Genomic DNA, 15,496 nt, shown 5'->3' with positions numbered 1-15,496 from the left:
CAGCTGTCTCTAGCCCCTTGCTTGACCTTCTAGGCTCTTTTAGCCAGGAGAGAGCTGACAGTAGCCTCCTCTCGGGCCAGGCAGGAGTCACCCTCCCTCCCTGCTTGGCAGGTTGCAAACAGCTCTCCGTCTGTTTCATGACCGTTTCACCTAAAAGGCAAGTTCCTTTTGAGAATTTTTGTATCCATCCAAGTGTACCATTCCTTTCTCTCCTCATCTTTTTGGCACTGTAAGTATATCTGCTGTTACACACCTACTGAGTAATGGTCAAATTTGTAGCATTTCATAAAGAATGAGCTTGTTTTGTACCCTGTGGGGGGCCTTTTGCAGCGTATCCACTCTTGAACATTATAAGGAATTTATAGCATATTTGTCTAAAGAGTCTCCAAGTTAATTGAGCTTCTCTTAATTCTAATTTTATATTTAAATATAATGAAACATTTTTAGGACACTCAAAAGGACACTGAAATACTCAAAGGAGGCTGAATTTTAGGAGAACATGATGCAAACTGATCTTGATAATAGCCTGCATTCCTGGGCGTTTATTCCATGCCCAGCATGGTGCTGAGCACTCTGTATGCATTGTGTTTTGAACCCCTACAAGGACCCGTTGAGACAGGGACAATTATTCCCATTACTCAGATAAGAAAACTGAGGCACAGAAATGTGAAAGGACTTCCTCAGGAGGCTGGAGTCAGTGGCCAGATTCTGATTTAAATGCAAACCCACAAAGCTGGCTGTGCTGCCTTCTGGCTAGCAATGGGCGTGGTATGTTCCCTGGGGTGTGATGCCCCAGAGCTCTGAGGAGAGGCCTCAGCACTGACATTGATGGCAGAGGTGGCTTCCCAGAAGCAAAGGTGGACCCTCTCAGATGCCAGAAAACAGGTTAACTGCCCAAATTAAAGCCATTCCAATAATATGGAATATGCCATTCCACCCGTATGCCCACACATCTGGCAAGAAAAAAAAGGAGGAGGTGGCAAAGGAGGAGGAGGAGGAGAAAGAAGGAAAGGAAAAAGGGCGACCCTCTCACACCACCACCCCAGAGAAGCCACTCCAGAGCACGGCCTGGTTTAGGAGGAGGGAAAGACCTGTCTTTTTATTAAAGCCTTGGATTTCTGGTGATGTCCTTGCCAGCTGAGGGTGGAGAGGTGTGAGATGGTTCCAGAACACCTGGGAGGCTTTGGGTGTGATGCTGCTCATGTCCAGGCATCTCCAGCAAACTGAAGTGTTAATGACTTGTGAACGAGGAGCTCTGATGTATGTTCTAGAAGGACACAATGAGGAGGATATGAAAGGCCAAGAGCAGCATCAAAGAGGGTTAGAGTCATCCTCCGGATGCCAAGGTGCTAAGCAGAGCTCCCTAGAAAAGAAAAAAAGCCTTCTGATTCTTTGGACCCAAGGCTCTTGCCTTTTCCTTCTGTCCTTCACCTCTCCATCCAACCCCTATCCCCCACTCATCTCTTTATCCACCTGTCACTCCTCATTTTTCTCCACCATCCATCCATACAACCATCCATCTATCCATCCATGTGTTTATCCACCCACACATCTACATCATTCTACCCATCCGCACATTCTACTCATCTATCTGCCTGCCTGTCCATCTAACCCTCATTCACTCATCCACCCACTCATCCCTCTTCTACCTAATCACTCAGCCTCCATTTAAATTTCTCAAAAGCAAGGGACTCTGGGCAGCCCCGGTGGCTCAGCAGTTTAGCCCGGGGCGTGATCCTGGAGACCGGGGATCCAGTCCCACGTCGGGGTCCCTGCATGGAGCCTGCTTCTCCCTCTGCCTGTGTCTCTGCCTCTCTCTCTCTCTCTCTTTCTGTGTCTCTCATTAATAAATAAATGAAATATTTTTTTTAAGTTTTTTTAAAAAAAGCAAAGGGACTCTACTTTGCTCACTTCTATACTCCAGCCCCTATAGCGGTGCTGGCACATATGAAGTGCCTAATGATTGTTCAGTGAATTTATCCATTCATCCATTTGCCTACCCTCTCCAGCCACTCACCCATTCCACTGTTCAACATTTGACCATCTACAATGACCTGTAATTCAAGGGGCAATTCAAAGATCTGTAGGCTTCCATGTTTCTGAGAGGAAAAGTCTCTTGGGACCATGGGGTGCTGCCCAGGGGAGGAGAGGGTATTGGCTCAGGATGAAATTCTCAATAAGTGCCATTTGGGAAGGTGCAGGAAACCACACTATGGGCAGGTAGGACTGCTACAGAGCATCTTGTCCAAGGCTCCTATTTGACATATAGGGAGAAAGGAAGCAACTTGCACAAGGCTATCAGGTTGATAGCAGATTAACTGTGAAGGCCCAGGGCTTTTCTGCTCCTTCAAGGTGCTTCTAATACCAAAGGCTAATCGGGAGAGTTCAAATGTCCCAAAGGCACTAGAAGGCCAGCTCTCTGAGGTGAAGAACGGTGCCTTGTTCTCAGAGGCATTATGCCATTGGTCTTGGTCATAAGCACTTGAAGTAGCAGCCCCAGAACTGACTATCCATAAGATCAGGTGGACCCAGCACATAGTAGACACTCAATAAACATCTGCTGTCAGTTCCTTCTCTGCCTTCTTCATGACCCTCTCTCTCCTCCTCCACCAACTCCTTACATGAAAAGACTCTTCAGGACTCCAAACCTCAGAGCCCTCTTCTTTCTTACTCTGCCTAATCCTCACCCCCCGGGAGGCAAACACACATCCTTCAACTGCCAACTCTCTCCAAAATTCAATTTCTATCACCAGCCCAGACATCTCCGGTGAGTCGTGAGGCCATGTTTCCAACTACTACATGGTATTTCCACCTGGTCTTCCCATTGGCATCTCCATCCAAAGGTGGGGAGCAGGGTTGCCATGCTCCTGGAAGGCTGAGGAGGCTGGTATGACTGAAGAGGGGAGGCAAGGGGAGCAGCTGTAGATATTGAGAGCAGAGAGAGACAGTGGGCTGGGGGAGGAGAGATGCCTTGGAAGTCACTGAAGGACTTTGGCTTTTACTCTGAAACCGGGAACTATCGTGGAGTTAGTTATCGTGGAGTTAGAAGCGTGACATCATCAGACTTAAGGCAGTCAGAAATGAGGGGGATGGGGGTGAGGGGTCATCTGATTTTCTCTCCCCCCACACCATTTCTACTCAGTTACCAAACTCCGTTTTCCTGGTCTTTGTTTCTCGAATCTGCCCCTCTTCTCATCTCTACTATGACTATGACAATCCAGGACCTGATCATCACGGGCTTAGTCTCTGGGCATGATTGCTAACTGGCCTCCACCTCTGATCTCCCCCTTTCCAGCTCGCTCTACCCCCAACCACCAGAGTGACTGATCTAATTTTGTCTTTCTCGGATCTCTTCGGTGACTCCTGATCTTAATAAAGCATGCATAAGGTCTCTGAGTAGACCCTGGCTATCATGCCTGTGTACTCCAGCAACTAAGCTACCTCTGATCCCACCTTCTCTCCCACCTTAAAACATACACAGGCACACTCGCATTCACTCTACTGAAACTCACCTCATGTCTTTGCTCATACAAAGCCCTATCACTTGGAATACTCTGACCAACCCACTTTTTACTGGAAGATTGTTTCTTTAGGTGTCGCCTCTGCCAAGAAGCTCCATGATTCCTTTCCTTTCTCTTCCAACCGAGGCTGAGATCAGCACTCTTCTCACTGTATCCACTTCTATTACAGGCACTGAGCCATAATACATTGTAATTGACCATCTATTGACTGGCACTACACTAAACTGAACCCTTCAAGGGCAGACTGTACCCTTCATTTCTGGATCCCAAGCTCCTAAAACAGGGACTGGCATATTCTGTGAACTCTAAATGTTTGGTTAAGACTGAATGGCCTTGCCATTCATGGACTTGGTACAAACCTTGTCACGAGAGGATGGCAGGAGGTGTGTCTTGGTGCAGGTACGGTTTCTGTCAGAACTAGAGATGGCAGAGGGAAAGGGGAGGGCTGAGAATTCTAAATTAGACAATCAGAGCAGAATAGAATCGGACTACGTGGTTTAAAAATCCCCCTACCCTGCTAGGATGTTGTCAAACCCTCGCTCTCTCCCCTCCAGGCTCCTCATCCTTCTCCCAGGACAAAGGGCATCTCCCTTGAAGCTTCACTCACCGGGTATCGGTGCCTCGGGTCTTGAAGAACACTGGAAGTAGAGGCCCCAGTCAGAGAAATTATTACCCCCAGAGCCAGAAAGAGATGTGGCTAGGGAGGGAGGTGCTGAGGTGCTCCTGGCCAGCAGTGAGGGGTGGGTACTGGGTGAGTTGGGAGGGCAGGGAGCACCACGCTGTTCAAGGACTAGCTGTGAGGGACAACTGGGTGGCTCAGCGGTTGAGCCCCTGCCTTCGGCCCGGGGCGTGATCCTGGAGTCCTGGGATCGAGTCCCGCATTGGGCTCCCTGCATGGAGCCTGCTTCTCCCTCTGCCCGTGTCTCTGCCCCCCCCTCTCTCTCTCTCTGTGTCTCTCACGAATAAATAAATAAATAAAATCTTAAAAAAAAAAAAGGACTAGCTGTGAGATGGGACAGATGGGCACAGATTGCTAGAAAGATCAGCTGTGGTTGGGAGCTGTTAAGGACTGGAACTAAGGGGACAGTAGGGTCTCTGGACACAATGGTCCTGAAGTGGGGGGGTCACCATGTTTGGATATCTGAGTCCCTTGGTCTTGTGTCTGTTTTTCCTTGATGGGCACAGAGTTCATGTGGCAGCCAGCGATAAACAAGGCCTCATTGGTGAGTTCTGTGCTGATCCGGGTCAGGAATTCTTCAGATCGGGATAATGAAACCTTCTGCAAAAGGGGAAGTCAGAGGGGCTCAGTTCATGGGAGTCCTGGGTCTGGGGGCTCCCAGGCTGGGAGCTCCGGGCCTAAGGAGTCTGGCATCGTCTTGAGATTTGACAGAGACCGCACTGGAGGTGGGGGGCTGTCTCTGAGCACCTCGGGGCCAAGTGCTGGAGATTATGCACTCAGGGGTGAGGTTAGAGTCTCAAGGCTGGAGATGTCAGTGCCCCTGGTCTAGGGGCTCCCCACTTCAACTCACCCCCATGTTCACCGGACCTCCATCCAAGGGAGTTGCAGCTTGGGACATCCTGCTGCCCTTTTTATCCTCATTCCTGGTAGATGTGGATTCCATCCCCCTGGAAACAGGCAGCCCCTGTGTTTAGGCTGAGAAACCAGAACACTTTCCCCAAACCCATCCCACCATCGTTCCTCAGGGCCAGATTTTAAATAAGGCCTTTAGATGAACCATCCTACTGTTCAAAAAAAAAAAAAAAAATTGTTGCTTTAAATCTTACTGGGGAAGGGAGTGGGGTGGGAACACCCACAGCAGTCGTCTTCCCCCCACTTCTCCCACCCGAGGCACCTCCCAAGACCAGACAGCTCTCCCCCCACCCCCCATCCCCGACCTGGCAGATGAGTTTAAATCTTAGACAGGAGGGAAACAGGGAAGGCTAAGGAGCCCCTATTTAGGGGACAGGGGAGTAGGAGCTGGAGAGGAAAGCTGGAAAGAGGGGCCCGGGGTGGTGCTGCTACCCGTTGCTATAAAAACCTTGGTGTCTGCGGACGTTCTGCAGCCCCGTTGCCAGGATATTAGGGATTCTAGAACCAAAGGCGTGGGCCCGGGTGAGGGGGGGTGGTCATTTTCCCAGCTCGTCGCTTTCGCTCCTCTGGCCTCAGCTCCACCTCGTTGGGTATGGTGACCCCAGCGCCAGAAGTCTGAGAAAGGGGAAAATCCTTAGGGTGATGCCTGGGACCTAATCCTCCTACCACTAGGGACGCGCGAGGAGCAACTCCGCCCTCGGCCGCCCTCCAGCCTCTCTAGCCGGCCTCTCGCTGCCCGAGCCGGCGGGAGCAAAGAAGACCCGAGAGGGGGCGGGGCCGAAAACACTGTGGCCTGTACCAAGTAACCTTGCCTCTCGGGGAGGCACCGACCCAGGAGGGCGGAATGTTTTCTCCTTGTCTCTGTCTCCAGGAAGCTGTACCCTCCGGAGAGGGGAAAAGAGAAGCATTGGCCGCAGTCTTCTTCTCTTTTGACACCTCCTTCTCGGTTCCCTCCTTTGCTCGGCGCCGAGGCCTCTCTGGCTCCCTCCTCCCCCAGCGCTTTGGTACACACCGATGGAAAGGGGCGGAGGGAGGAAAAGGAAGCGGGCAGGTCTTAAAGGGGCCGCAGCCATTTTTAGGCCGCCTCTTCCCCCACCCCCCCTCCTCCTCCAGTTTTGCACGCCCGGCTCCGCTGGGGCGGCAGGGGCGGCCGCTGGAGGCGGGAGGGCCTGCCCGGGAGGAGGGCGGGGTGTGCGCGCTCCTGCTCCCGACGCACCTCTGGGCCGGCCCGTGCCCCGGCTGGCTGCGAGCCCTAACACCTGGGGTCGGGCGGGGACGGCGGGGGCCTGCGCGCTGTGGGCGCGGCGGCTCCGCGGGGGGGAGGTGAGGCCGCGCGGCGAGGCTGGGGCTCGGTTGCCACCTCCAGATCGGGCCCGGGGCGGCGAGGGGGCCGCCGCGATGCCAGGCGAGAATATCTTCCTGTTTGTGCCTAACCTCATCGGTGAGTGCTGCCCGCGGCTCCGCGCCGAACGGGAGGGCGAGGGGCCTCGGGCAGGGTCGCTGATCCCGCCCTGTCTGCCCCGCGTCCATCCCAAGGTTATGCCCGGATTGTCTTCGCCATCGTTTCTTTCTACTTCATGCCGTGCTGCCCCCTCACGGCCTCCTCCTTCTACTTGCTCAGCGGACTTCTGGACGCTTTCGATGGACACGCTGCTCGAGCCCTTAATCAAGGTGACAGACACCTCCTGCCAGCCAGCCTTGAGGCCCAACCACCCTCTTACCCCCCTTTCCTGCCTCCTCGGGACCTGGGGCTGGCGGGAGCTCGGTAACCGCAGAGCCCCGTCTCTCCCGTCTCTGTCGAAAGCAGAACAGAATGGCCCACTTAGGTATTAGAAGGGATTTAAGCTGGCTGTGGAGAAGAACTTACTGGTAGGGTGTGGGGTCACAAAACTGGACATGGCAGTGCCAGAGGTCTCCCAAGAAAAATCCATTCAACAGGTGTTTACGGGGGGGTCTGCTGCCTGCCTGGCACAACTAATAGGGGTTCCAGAAGCCGTGTTTAGAGGGAGAATGGAGAGGGAAGAAGAATGGTTTCTGGAGGGCAGATTAATTTTTTAATCTGTTCTCCAAACCCACCTGCAAGACCTTCCCTAAGACCAAGTGGGCTTATCTTGAGCTCTGGACTCTTGGTTTCCGGTTTGGTGAGCTGTGGAGTTAGCTGTCTCCTGCACTGCTCCCGCCCGCATGCCTCCCCATTTCCTGCCTTAGTGACCCTTGCCCATTGATCTCACACCCCACTGATGGCAGCAGCCTGTTTTCCTCCCCGGGCAATGCCTGCTGGGCATTTTTTATTTTCTTTTAGATTCTGCATCAGAGTGACACACCCAATATGGTTCCTTTCATAGACCCTTGGCCCCTTCCCGCCTAACAGTCCTGGTTTTTCAGGGACCCGGTTTGGGGCTATGCTGGACATGCTGACGGACCGCTGCTCCACCATGTGTCTGCTGGTCAACCTGGCCCTGCTGTACCCACGGGCCACCCTTCTCTTCCAGCTCAGCATGAGCTTGGATGTGGCCAGCCACTGGCTGCACCTCCACAGGTCTGCAATTCTGGAGGTGCTGGCCGGCTAAAGAAGACACCACAGTGGGGAGGGGTGAGGCTATATGGGGTGGTGTCTGGAAAGGCCTCAGGCTTCCTGGGGGGAGGGTCTCCCTCTTAGCTCTGCTTTGTTGAAGCGAAGCCTCTGTCTATGGGGTCTGATCCTTTTTACAGGTAGATTAAGCATTCCCTGAAACTCCTCTCGCTGGAAGGTAGAGAATTACAAATAGATAACAGCTGGGGGCTTTGGAATGTGGTATTTCAATCCCGACTCTGCTAGGTAATTACCAGCTTGGTAGTTGTGTGGCTTTGGGCAAGACGTGGGTTCTCAGCTGGGCCCCACCGCCACCTCTGTTCAGTAGGGGCAATCCCAGTACCTACTTCATGGGGGTTGATAGGGGGATTAGATGGACATTAGCGGTGAGGAGTACTCATGGATTCTCCCTGCTTTCTCCTTAAGCTCTGTGGTCCGAGGCAGTGAAAGTCACAAGATGATTGACCTGTCTGGAAATCCAGTGCTTCGCATCTACTACACCTCCAGAGTGAGCATCTCCCACCCTTCCCGTAGTTCCTCGAATATGCCAAGGCCCTGGCTGAGCCCTGGTCCTAGGTTAGGAGAAGCACAAGGAGGGACAAACCGACCCAGGGGAGACTTGGGGGAGAGGCCTGTAAGCTGACTTCAAGGAGGGTAGGATAGGTGGGGAGGGTCTGTGTGAATCACTGCCCAAAGCAGAAGGGAGGGAGGGAGGGAGGGGCAGAGAAGCCAGATTGGCCTGAGGAGCCAGTTCTCAATAAGCCTGAGGGTTCAAAGGAAAAGCTTCAGGCTATGTGGACTTTATTCTAGGAGCACAGATTGTGTCTGAAAGGATTTTTTTTTTTTTTTTTGAGATTTTATTTAGGGATCCCTGGGTGGCTCAGCGGTTTGGCACCTGCCTTTGGCACAGAGCGTGATCCTGGAGTCCCGGGATCAAGTCCCACATCGGCCTCCCTGCATAGAGCCTGCTTCTCCCTCTGCCTGTGTCTCTGCCTCTCTCTCTCTCTGTCTCTCTCTGTGTGTGTGTCTCATGAATAAATAAATAAAAATCTTTTAAAAAAATAAATACAGATTTTATTTATTTATTCATAAGAGAAGGAGAGAGAGGCAAAGACACAGGCAGAGCGAGAAGCAGGTTCCCCACCAGGAGCCCAATGTGGGACTCGATCCTGGACCCCAGGATCATGCCCTGAGCCGAAGGCAGACACTCAACCACTGAGCCACCCAGGCGTCCCTGAAAGGATTTTTTTTTAAGATTTTCTTTATTTATTCATAGAGATGCAGAGAGAGAGAGAGAGAGGCAGAGACACAGGCAGAGGGAGAAGCAGGCTCCATGCAGAGAGCCTGACATGGGACTCGATCCAGGGTCTCCAGGATCATGCCCTGGGCTGCAGGCGGCACCAAACTGCTGCGCCACCGGGGCTGCCCCCCTGAAAGGATTTTTAAAGAGAGAAGCAATACTCTGAGATTTCTCTCTCACTCTCGCTCCCCCCGCTGTACCCCTATTTCCCAGTACTGCCCAGGTATTACCCATCCACAGAGGGTTCTGGACCCCATCCCTTAGCTGGACAAGGGGCAGCACTGCCCCGCCCCGTGCGCCCCTTGGTTAAGCAGCCCTTTTGCTGTTTGTACAGCCTGCTCTGTTTACCCTGTGTGCTGGAAATGAGCTCTTCTACTGCCTCCTCTACCTGTTCAATTTCTCCGAAGGACCTTTAGGTAGGAGGCAAGGGGCTGGGCAGGAGGGAGAGTGGGGGCTGGCCTGGCCTGGGGTGATGGAGGCCTGAAGGCTGCAGGCCGCTGGCCCTCGCCCTCACCTGCGCCGTTTTCTCTGTATCACCCATGCTCCCTTCCGCAGTTGGCTCTGTGGGTCTTTTCCGAGTGGGCCTCTGGATCACCGCCCCCATCGCGGCGCTCAAGTCCCTCATCAGTGTCGTCCACCTGGTCACAGCCGCCCGCAACATGGCAGCCCTGGATGCGGCTGACCGCGCCAGGAAGAAGTGACCCCGGAACCTCCAGCCCCTGGCCGCCCACCTGCCCTGGGAGTCTCGCTGGGCTGCGCGGCTTCCCTCCCCCTCCCGCGAGGTCCCAGGCTCACGTCTCCCTAATGTGTTGTCCGGCCTGCTGGGAAGAGGGTCAGCCTCTTTGGTGATGCCACGTTCTCTGAAATCCTGAGGACCAGTCCCGTCCCCACCGCCGGGATTCCCAAGGACCTGGACTTCGAATCGGGAAGGATGCTCAGGAGGCCCCACCCCTACAGGCAGTGCTCCTGGAGCATCAGGAGGCCTGAGGACCCGCTGGGGTTGCACTTGCTGGCTCAGCCCAGGGATCTGGCTCGGCCTGAGATTTTAGGGACACTTGAGTGAGGAGTAGAGGCCGGGTTTCTCAAAAGGGAGTCAGACCTGTGCCACTGGCCGCAGGAAGCCTGTAGTACCACGGCCAGGAGAGAAGGGCCGTGTAATCCTTTCCCATCCCAGACTCCTGTGTCCAGTCTGTCCTGGCTGTGAAAACCTCTAGAATAGGGGGTGTGCTGGGGGAGGGGCTTTATGCTCCAGGACTTGGTTTCCTTTGAGATACTGTTGGACCAGGGCCTCGTTCAGGGGAGCTGGGGAGAAGAGGAAGCTCCATCTGGATGCTTTTCTTCTAGTTGTTTACTGACCCGGCTCTGCCCTACGTGGCTTCCCACCCCCTCCTGTGAGGTCCCAGTCTCTCCTAATTCCACCGTGACCTCAGAGAGAGGCCCTCCCTGCCACCCAAGCTCATGCCCTGTCCTTGCCCACCTGCTTTATTTTCTTTATTACATTGTCACTGGCTGTCTCGATTTATTTGGATACCTCACATTTTCCACCCCCACCAACGCTCTGAGGGGACAGACTTTTCTTGTTCCTTCTCTCTCCCCACCATGAAGATTAACCTTCACCTGGCATATCATATTAATAAAATTCATGAACAGATCAGTTGGTTTCTCAGAGTGTGGTCCTTAGCGCCCCTGTGGATTATTTCTTAAAGATTCATCTGCTTAGACCCTCTGTGCCAGACCTTTGGAGTTGGCATCTCTAGGGATGGGCTCACAAGTCTGCAATTTTAATAAATTCCAGGTGATTGATTCCTCCCCATAATGTGGAGAATCACTGTTCTGTCTTAAGCAGTCTTGGAGCACCCATTGTGTTGTAGACATTGTTCTGAGCATCTGTCCCTAACAGCTACCCCTGCCATCTGAGCTTTCTCTGCTGTCTGGCACCAGCTTGCTTTTTAAGACTATATTCAGCTTACCATATGCCAGCTCCTGTGCTGGGGGTTCTTTGCAGATGTTACTCATTTCGTCCTTATAATAGCTTAGCCAGGAGGCCCTTGTGTCCCAGAGAGCTGAGATTTAGCAGCTGGGTTTTGAGCCTTGACTCCTGAGCTAGGCCCCTGACTTGGTCAGCCCTCTTGGAGGTCACAGGCCAGCCATGGGGGAGATGATAATGCACTTCCTGTGGTGCTGGTGGGGAGATGGGAGAAGAAAGTCCTGGAGCACTTAGGTGTTGCTGAAGCGGGTAGGTATCCAGAAAGCTGGTGGGGATTGGGCGGAAAGGGTTAATGTACAGAAGAGGATTGATTCTCAGCTGGGAGAATAGGGAGGCCAGAGAGCATACTGAGCAGTTGCAAAAATGGAAATTGACCCAAAATGGAAACGGATCGATGTGCCTAGAACACTGAGGGCTGGGAGCTGGAGAGCTGGTGAGAGGTGGGGCTGAAGGCAGCCAGGGCAGCCTGAGGAGTCCAGTTTGGACTTTAGCCTGAAGGCCACGTGGGGCCACTGAAGGGATCTTTTGAAATAAGAGGAAAACATCCAGATGGTGAGAATATGAAATCGTATGCATTACAAAAGGGTGACAAAGTCTGCCACCTTAAGCTCTAACTTCTTCCCAGCTGTGGGCACTGCTACTCATTGCTTTTATATCTGCCTAAATACTTAACATCTACATGTACATATTTCCATATTTTCACACTCATTCTATACAGGTTCTTTTTTAAGATTTTATTTATTCATGAGAATACACAGAGAGGAGAGAGAGGGGCAGAGACACAGGCAGAGGGAGAAGCAGGCCTCATGCAAGGAGCCCAACGTGGGACTCGATCCAGGGTCTCCAAGATCACACCCTGGGCTGCAGGCGGCGCTAAACCGTTGAGCCACCAGGGCTGCCCTCTATACAGGTTCTGTTCTGTTCTCACAAGCTACCGGAGTTCCAAGTGCTTTTTGCGTGCCTGCATCCCTCATTTCACCTCACACCCATGCTGTCCTGTGTATTGAACAATACGGCAAGCCTTTTATTGTGCCTATTTTCCAGAGAGGAAATATCAAGGCCCCCAGAGCCTGTACCCTTAACATTTACCATACATGGCAGTCCATGCCAGCTGTCTGCTTAATGGTGGCACAGAATTCCGTTATTTCTTGGTGATCTCTCTCTTCCAGCCAGATGCATCCTCTGAGCCCTCGCTCACACCCCACAGCCCTGCCTCCTTGGCTCACCAGGAGTCTCTAACTTACATAAGCTCAGCAAACCCATGATCTAAAAAAGAGAGAAAGGTGGGCAGGAGAGTGTGTCTTCCACTCAAATAGAATACATGCTGGAGGGCACCTGGGTGGCTCAGTCTATTAAACATCTGCATTCTGCTTGGATCATGATCTCAGAGTCCTGGGATCGAGCCCCACATTGGGCTCTCTACTCAGTGGGGAGTCTGCTTCTCATTCTCCCTCTGTGCTCTCACTCAAATAAATAAAATCTTTAAAAAAAAAAAAAATACACACCTGAGGCGCCACCACCAGAGACCAGTCTCCTCCCTTGGTAGGGCCTGGAGGTTAGCCTCTGCCTTTGGTCCCATGTCCAATAGCTGGACTGAGCCCAGGAGCGAGCAGAGTGACCTGGAGGAGGACAGTGGGGAAAGTCTAGGCCCAACTGGATCTAAGGAACATAGCGGAGCCATGTTACTGTGGTCTGCGTATTTGTGTGCTGGCAGCATTCATGTGTTGAAACCTAATGTCCGATGTGATGGTGTTTGGAGATGGGGCCTTTAGGTCATCATGAGCTTTCATGAATGGATTAGTGCTTTCATGAAAGAGGCCCCAGAGAGCTCTCTTGCCTCTTCCACCAAGTGAGGAAAAAGCCAAAGATGCCAGTTCTACCGGGAAGAGGGTTGTCAGCAGAACTTGACCATGCCAGTGACTCAATCTTGGAAATCCAGCCTTCGGAACCATAAGAACTATATGACTATTGTTTATAAGCTACCCAATCTATGGTGTCTTGCTATGGCAGCCCAAATGGACTAAGGCATATGTGCAGCAAGAACTTTCTAGATTTCATCTATATGCTTTCAGACTAATAACCACCACATTCCATTTGCTCATTCCATTCCATTCAACAGGCTCTGCCTCCGGGAGGGCATGGCCCAGGCACTGTGCATCTGCCATTCCCTCAGGTAAGCCTAACCGCTCTAACAAACCTCATAGAGGTACAGTGGCTTAAACATGATGAAAGAAAGAAAGAGAAAGAAGAAAGAAAGAAAGAAGAAAGAAAGAAAGAAAAAGAAAGAAAGAAAGAGAAAGAAAGAAAGAAGAAAGAAAGAAAGAAAGAAAGAAAGAAAGAAAGAAAGAAAGAAAGAAAGAAAAGAAAAAGAAACTTCTAAGATTTTATTTATACATGAGAGACAGAGAGAGAAGCAGGCCCCCTGCGGGGAGCCCAATGCAGGGGGAGCAGGGAACCTCAATCCCAGGATCCCAGGATCATGCTAGAGCCAAAGACAGCCGCTCAACCACTGAGCCACCCAGGTGCCCCCCAAGGTTTTTATGGGAAGGCAGGGAGTTGACACATACTATTTCCATTCACCTTCCATTGGTTACAACTCAATCAAAGTGGCCACGTGTCCTCACAAGGGAGGTTGGGAAAGAGAGGTTAGCTGTGGGACCAGGAGGAAGAGAAAATAGGTTGAATAAACAGCACTGCTAACCTGCTGAGTGTGATTTCATTTTTCTTATGCAAGTTCTTTTTTTTTTTAAGATTTATTTTTATTTGTGATAGATATATAGAGAGAAAGAGAGAGGGGGGCAGAGACACAGGCAGAGGGAGAAGCAGGCTCCATGCCAGGAGCCCGACGCGGGACTCGATCCTGGAACTCCAGGATCGCACCCTAGGCCAAAGGCAGGTGCCAAACCGCTGCGCCACCCAGGGATCCCCATGAGTTCTTAAATCAAAGACCTTATCTGGCATGCAGCCAAAGAAGAGCCAGTAGCTCTAGTGCCAGAGAAAAACGGGCTGTGTTGAACATCAGAGATCACACTATTCTGTATTTTACGGGCAATTCAAGGAACTTCAAGGGTAAATTTAGTAGAGTAGCCATGTTCTCCAAAAATCCTGGGTGGCTCAGTGTTAAGCATCTGCTCAGGGGACTGGCTCAGAATTTGGCTCTGGTGTGAGCTGGAGCCCCACTCCATTGCCAGCAAAACTTGCTTTTCTATCACTAAGGTGTATCTGGTCTCCCTCACCCTACAATTAGTACTGGGCCTGTCTTTATGCATACAATTTATTTGTTTATTTTATTTTATTTTATTTTATTTATTTGTTTATTTTAAAGACTGATCTCTCAAGAGAGAGCATGAGCAGGGAGCCCAACATGGACCCTGAAATCATGACCTGAGGCAAGGGCTGATGCTTAACCGATGCTTCCATGCATGTGATTTAAAGGACAGCTTCCTCTATTAACTTACTAGATTTCATAAGCCCGTGGGAGTACACGTAGTGGTTAGGATGGGCTAGATTCTACTATGGTAACATCCCCCTCCCCAGGTTCCAGTTCCATAATATAGCAAACACTTCTTGCTCCTGCTGGAGTCAGGTGTGGCTCTCTGCTTCATGCCATTTCTCTCTCTGGGATCCGTGCTGACAGAAAAGCCTCTGTTTGGAACACTGCCTGTCACCATGGAAAAGGAAAAAGAGAAGGCAGTGATGTGCCTTCCCTTTGCATTTCACTGGCTAGAACGAGTCATATGGCCCAGCCTGATGGCCATTAGAGATCCCTGTGGAGATATCAGGTCATCAGCTGGAAAGGAGTCCAGAGCTCAGGGGTGAGGTCAGGGATGGAGAACTGCATTTGAAGTCCATGGTGTAGAGATGCTCTAAAGCTATGGAACTGGCCAAGATGGTCACTGAGTAAGAAGGTGGCTCAGGGCGACCCATGATTTAGATGGAGCAGGGGAAGTAGAGCCGGCCAGGGAAACTGAGGTGTGGCCCCTGGTGTGGAGAGGAAGTGGAGTAGGCAAGGTCAGGGGAGCCCCAGTGTGGAAGAGAGGTGGCCACTGTGCCTAGTGACAGGGGAGGCTGTGCAAGAACCATCTCGCTGAGGGGTCTAGCGACAGGGATGTCACTGGTGACGCCGATAAGAGTCGTTTCTGTGAAGAAAGGGGTGGAGGCCACAGTTAATTGGAGTAGCTTGAGAAGATAATAAGAGGTGAAGAATGGAAACTAAGAAATGTAGGCTGCGAAGGAAAAAGAGTAAGGGTGGCAGCTGGAGGGAAGGCAGAGCTGAGGGAGAGCTCATTTGTTGGTTCTGGGGGGCAGAGTGGCAGGGAGCCCAGAGAGGGAGAAACTGACAGTGCAGGCCAGAAAGCTGATCCATGGAGGAGTTGACTCAAGGGCCTGAGATGGCTGGGATACAGAACCCAAGGGGAGGAGCGGAACCCAGGGGGACACATTCCCAGTGGGAGCAGGAGGCAGGAGTCCAGGTGCCGGTAGTTTGCCGGATTTGGTGCTGGGAAGCAGGTGGGTGCCTTCCTGC

General features: G+C 52.0%; 2 protein-coding genes across 18 annotated transcripts; one reads left to right on the top strand and one right to left on the bottom strand.

Moving 5' to 3' along the window:
- Positions 1–1,072: 1,072 nt before the first annotated feature.
- Positions 1,073–6,687, bottom strand: LOC112640069 (putative protein T-ENOL). Of its 17 annotated transcripts, XM_049110862.1 has the most exons (8): positions 6,547–6,687; positions 5,561–5,727; positions 5,051–5,147; positions 4,650–4,800; positions 4,129–4,159; positions 3,881–3,938; positions 2,813–2,919; positions 1,073–1,363 (listed from the first exon to the last, which is right to left on the bottom strand). In XM_049110862.1, exons 3-8 carry the CDS (start codon positions 5,141–5,143, stop codon positions 1,312–1,314), a joined length of 492 nt encoding a protein of 163 aa, XP_048966819.1. In that variant the 5' UTR covers positions 5,144–5,147; positions 5,561–5,727; positions 6,547–6,687; the 3' UTR covers positions 1,073–1,311. The 17 variants fall into 17 exon arrangements, 11 of the variants coding, with proteins under 11 accessions (XP_048966819.1, XP_048966828.1, XP_048966827.1 ...); XR_007411009.1 differs by lacking the exon at positions 2,813–2,919 and having other exon boundaries at positions 4,035–4,159; positions 5,545–5,727; XR_007411008.1 differs by lacking the exon at positions 2,813–2,919 and having other exon boundaries at positions 4,035–4,159.
- On the top strand, positions 6,185–10,638 carry CDIPT (CDP-diacylglycerol--inositol 3-phosphatidyltransferase). Its single transcript, XM_025415798.3, has 6 exons — positions 6,185–6,553; positions 6,649–6,783; positions 7,498–7,651; positions 8,111–8,192; positions 9,319–9,400; positions 9,540–10,638. Exons 1-6 carry the CDS (start codon positions 6,511–6,513, stop codon positions 9,683–9,685), a joined length of 642 nt encoding a protein of 213 aa, XP_025271583.1. The 5' UTR covers positions 6,185–6,510; the 3' UTR covers positions 9,686–10,638.
- The last annotated feature ends 4,858 nt before the right edge of the window (positions 10,639–15,496 follow it).

This window comes from Canis lupus, chromosome 6 (assembly GCF_003254725.2).
Source record: "Canis lupus dingo isolate Sandy chromosome 6, ASM325472v2, whole genome shotgun sequence".
In the NCBI taxonomy this organism is placed as follows: domain Eukaryota; kingdom Metazoa; phylum Chordata; class Mammalia; order Carnivora; family Canidae; genus Canis; species Canis lupus.
This window is presented reverse-complemented; position numbering and strand designations above follow the sequence as displayed.

Excerpts from the sequence above, each read along its gene's own strand:
- CDIPT (XM_025415798.3), top strand. The coding sequence starts at position 6,511 with ATGCCAGGCGAGAATATCTTCCTGTTTGTGCCTAACCTCATCG. Across the intron at positions 6,554-6,648 it reads GTTTGTGCCTAACCTCATCG|GTTATGCCCGGATTGTCTTC; the intron begins GTGAGTGCTGCC and ends GTCCATCCCAAG. Across the intron at positions 7,652-8,110 it reads CACTGGCTGCACCTCCACAG|CTCTGTGGTCCGAGGCAGTG; the intron begins GTCTGCAATTCT and ends TTTCTCCTTAAG.
- LOC112640069 (XM_049110860.1), bottom strand. The coding sequence starts at position 5,410 with ATGGGGGGTGGGGGGAGAGCTGTCTGGTCTTGGGAGGTGCCTCGGGTG. Across the intron at positions 4,160-4,649 it reads GACTCAGATATCCAAACATG|TGTTCTTCAAGACCCGAGGC; the intron begins GTGACCCCCCCA and ends CTCTACTTCCAG. Across the intron at positions 1,364-2,812 it reads GATGCCAATGGGAAGACCAG|GGAGCTCTGCTTAGCACCTT; the intron begins GTGGAAATACCA and ends TTTCTTTTCTAG.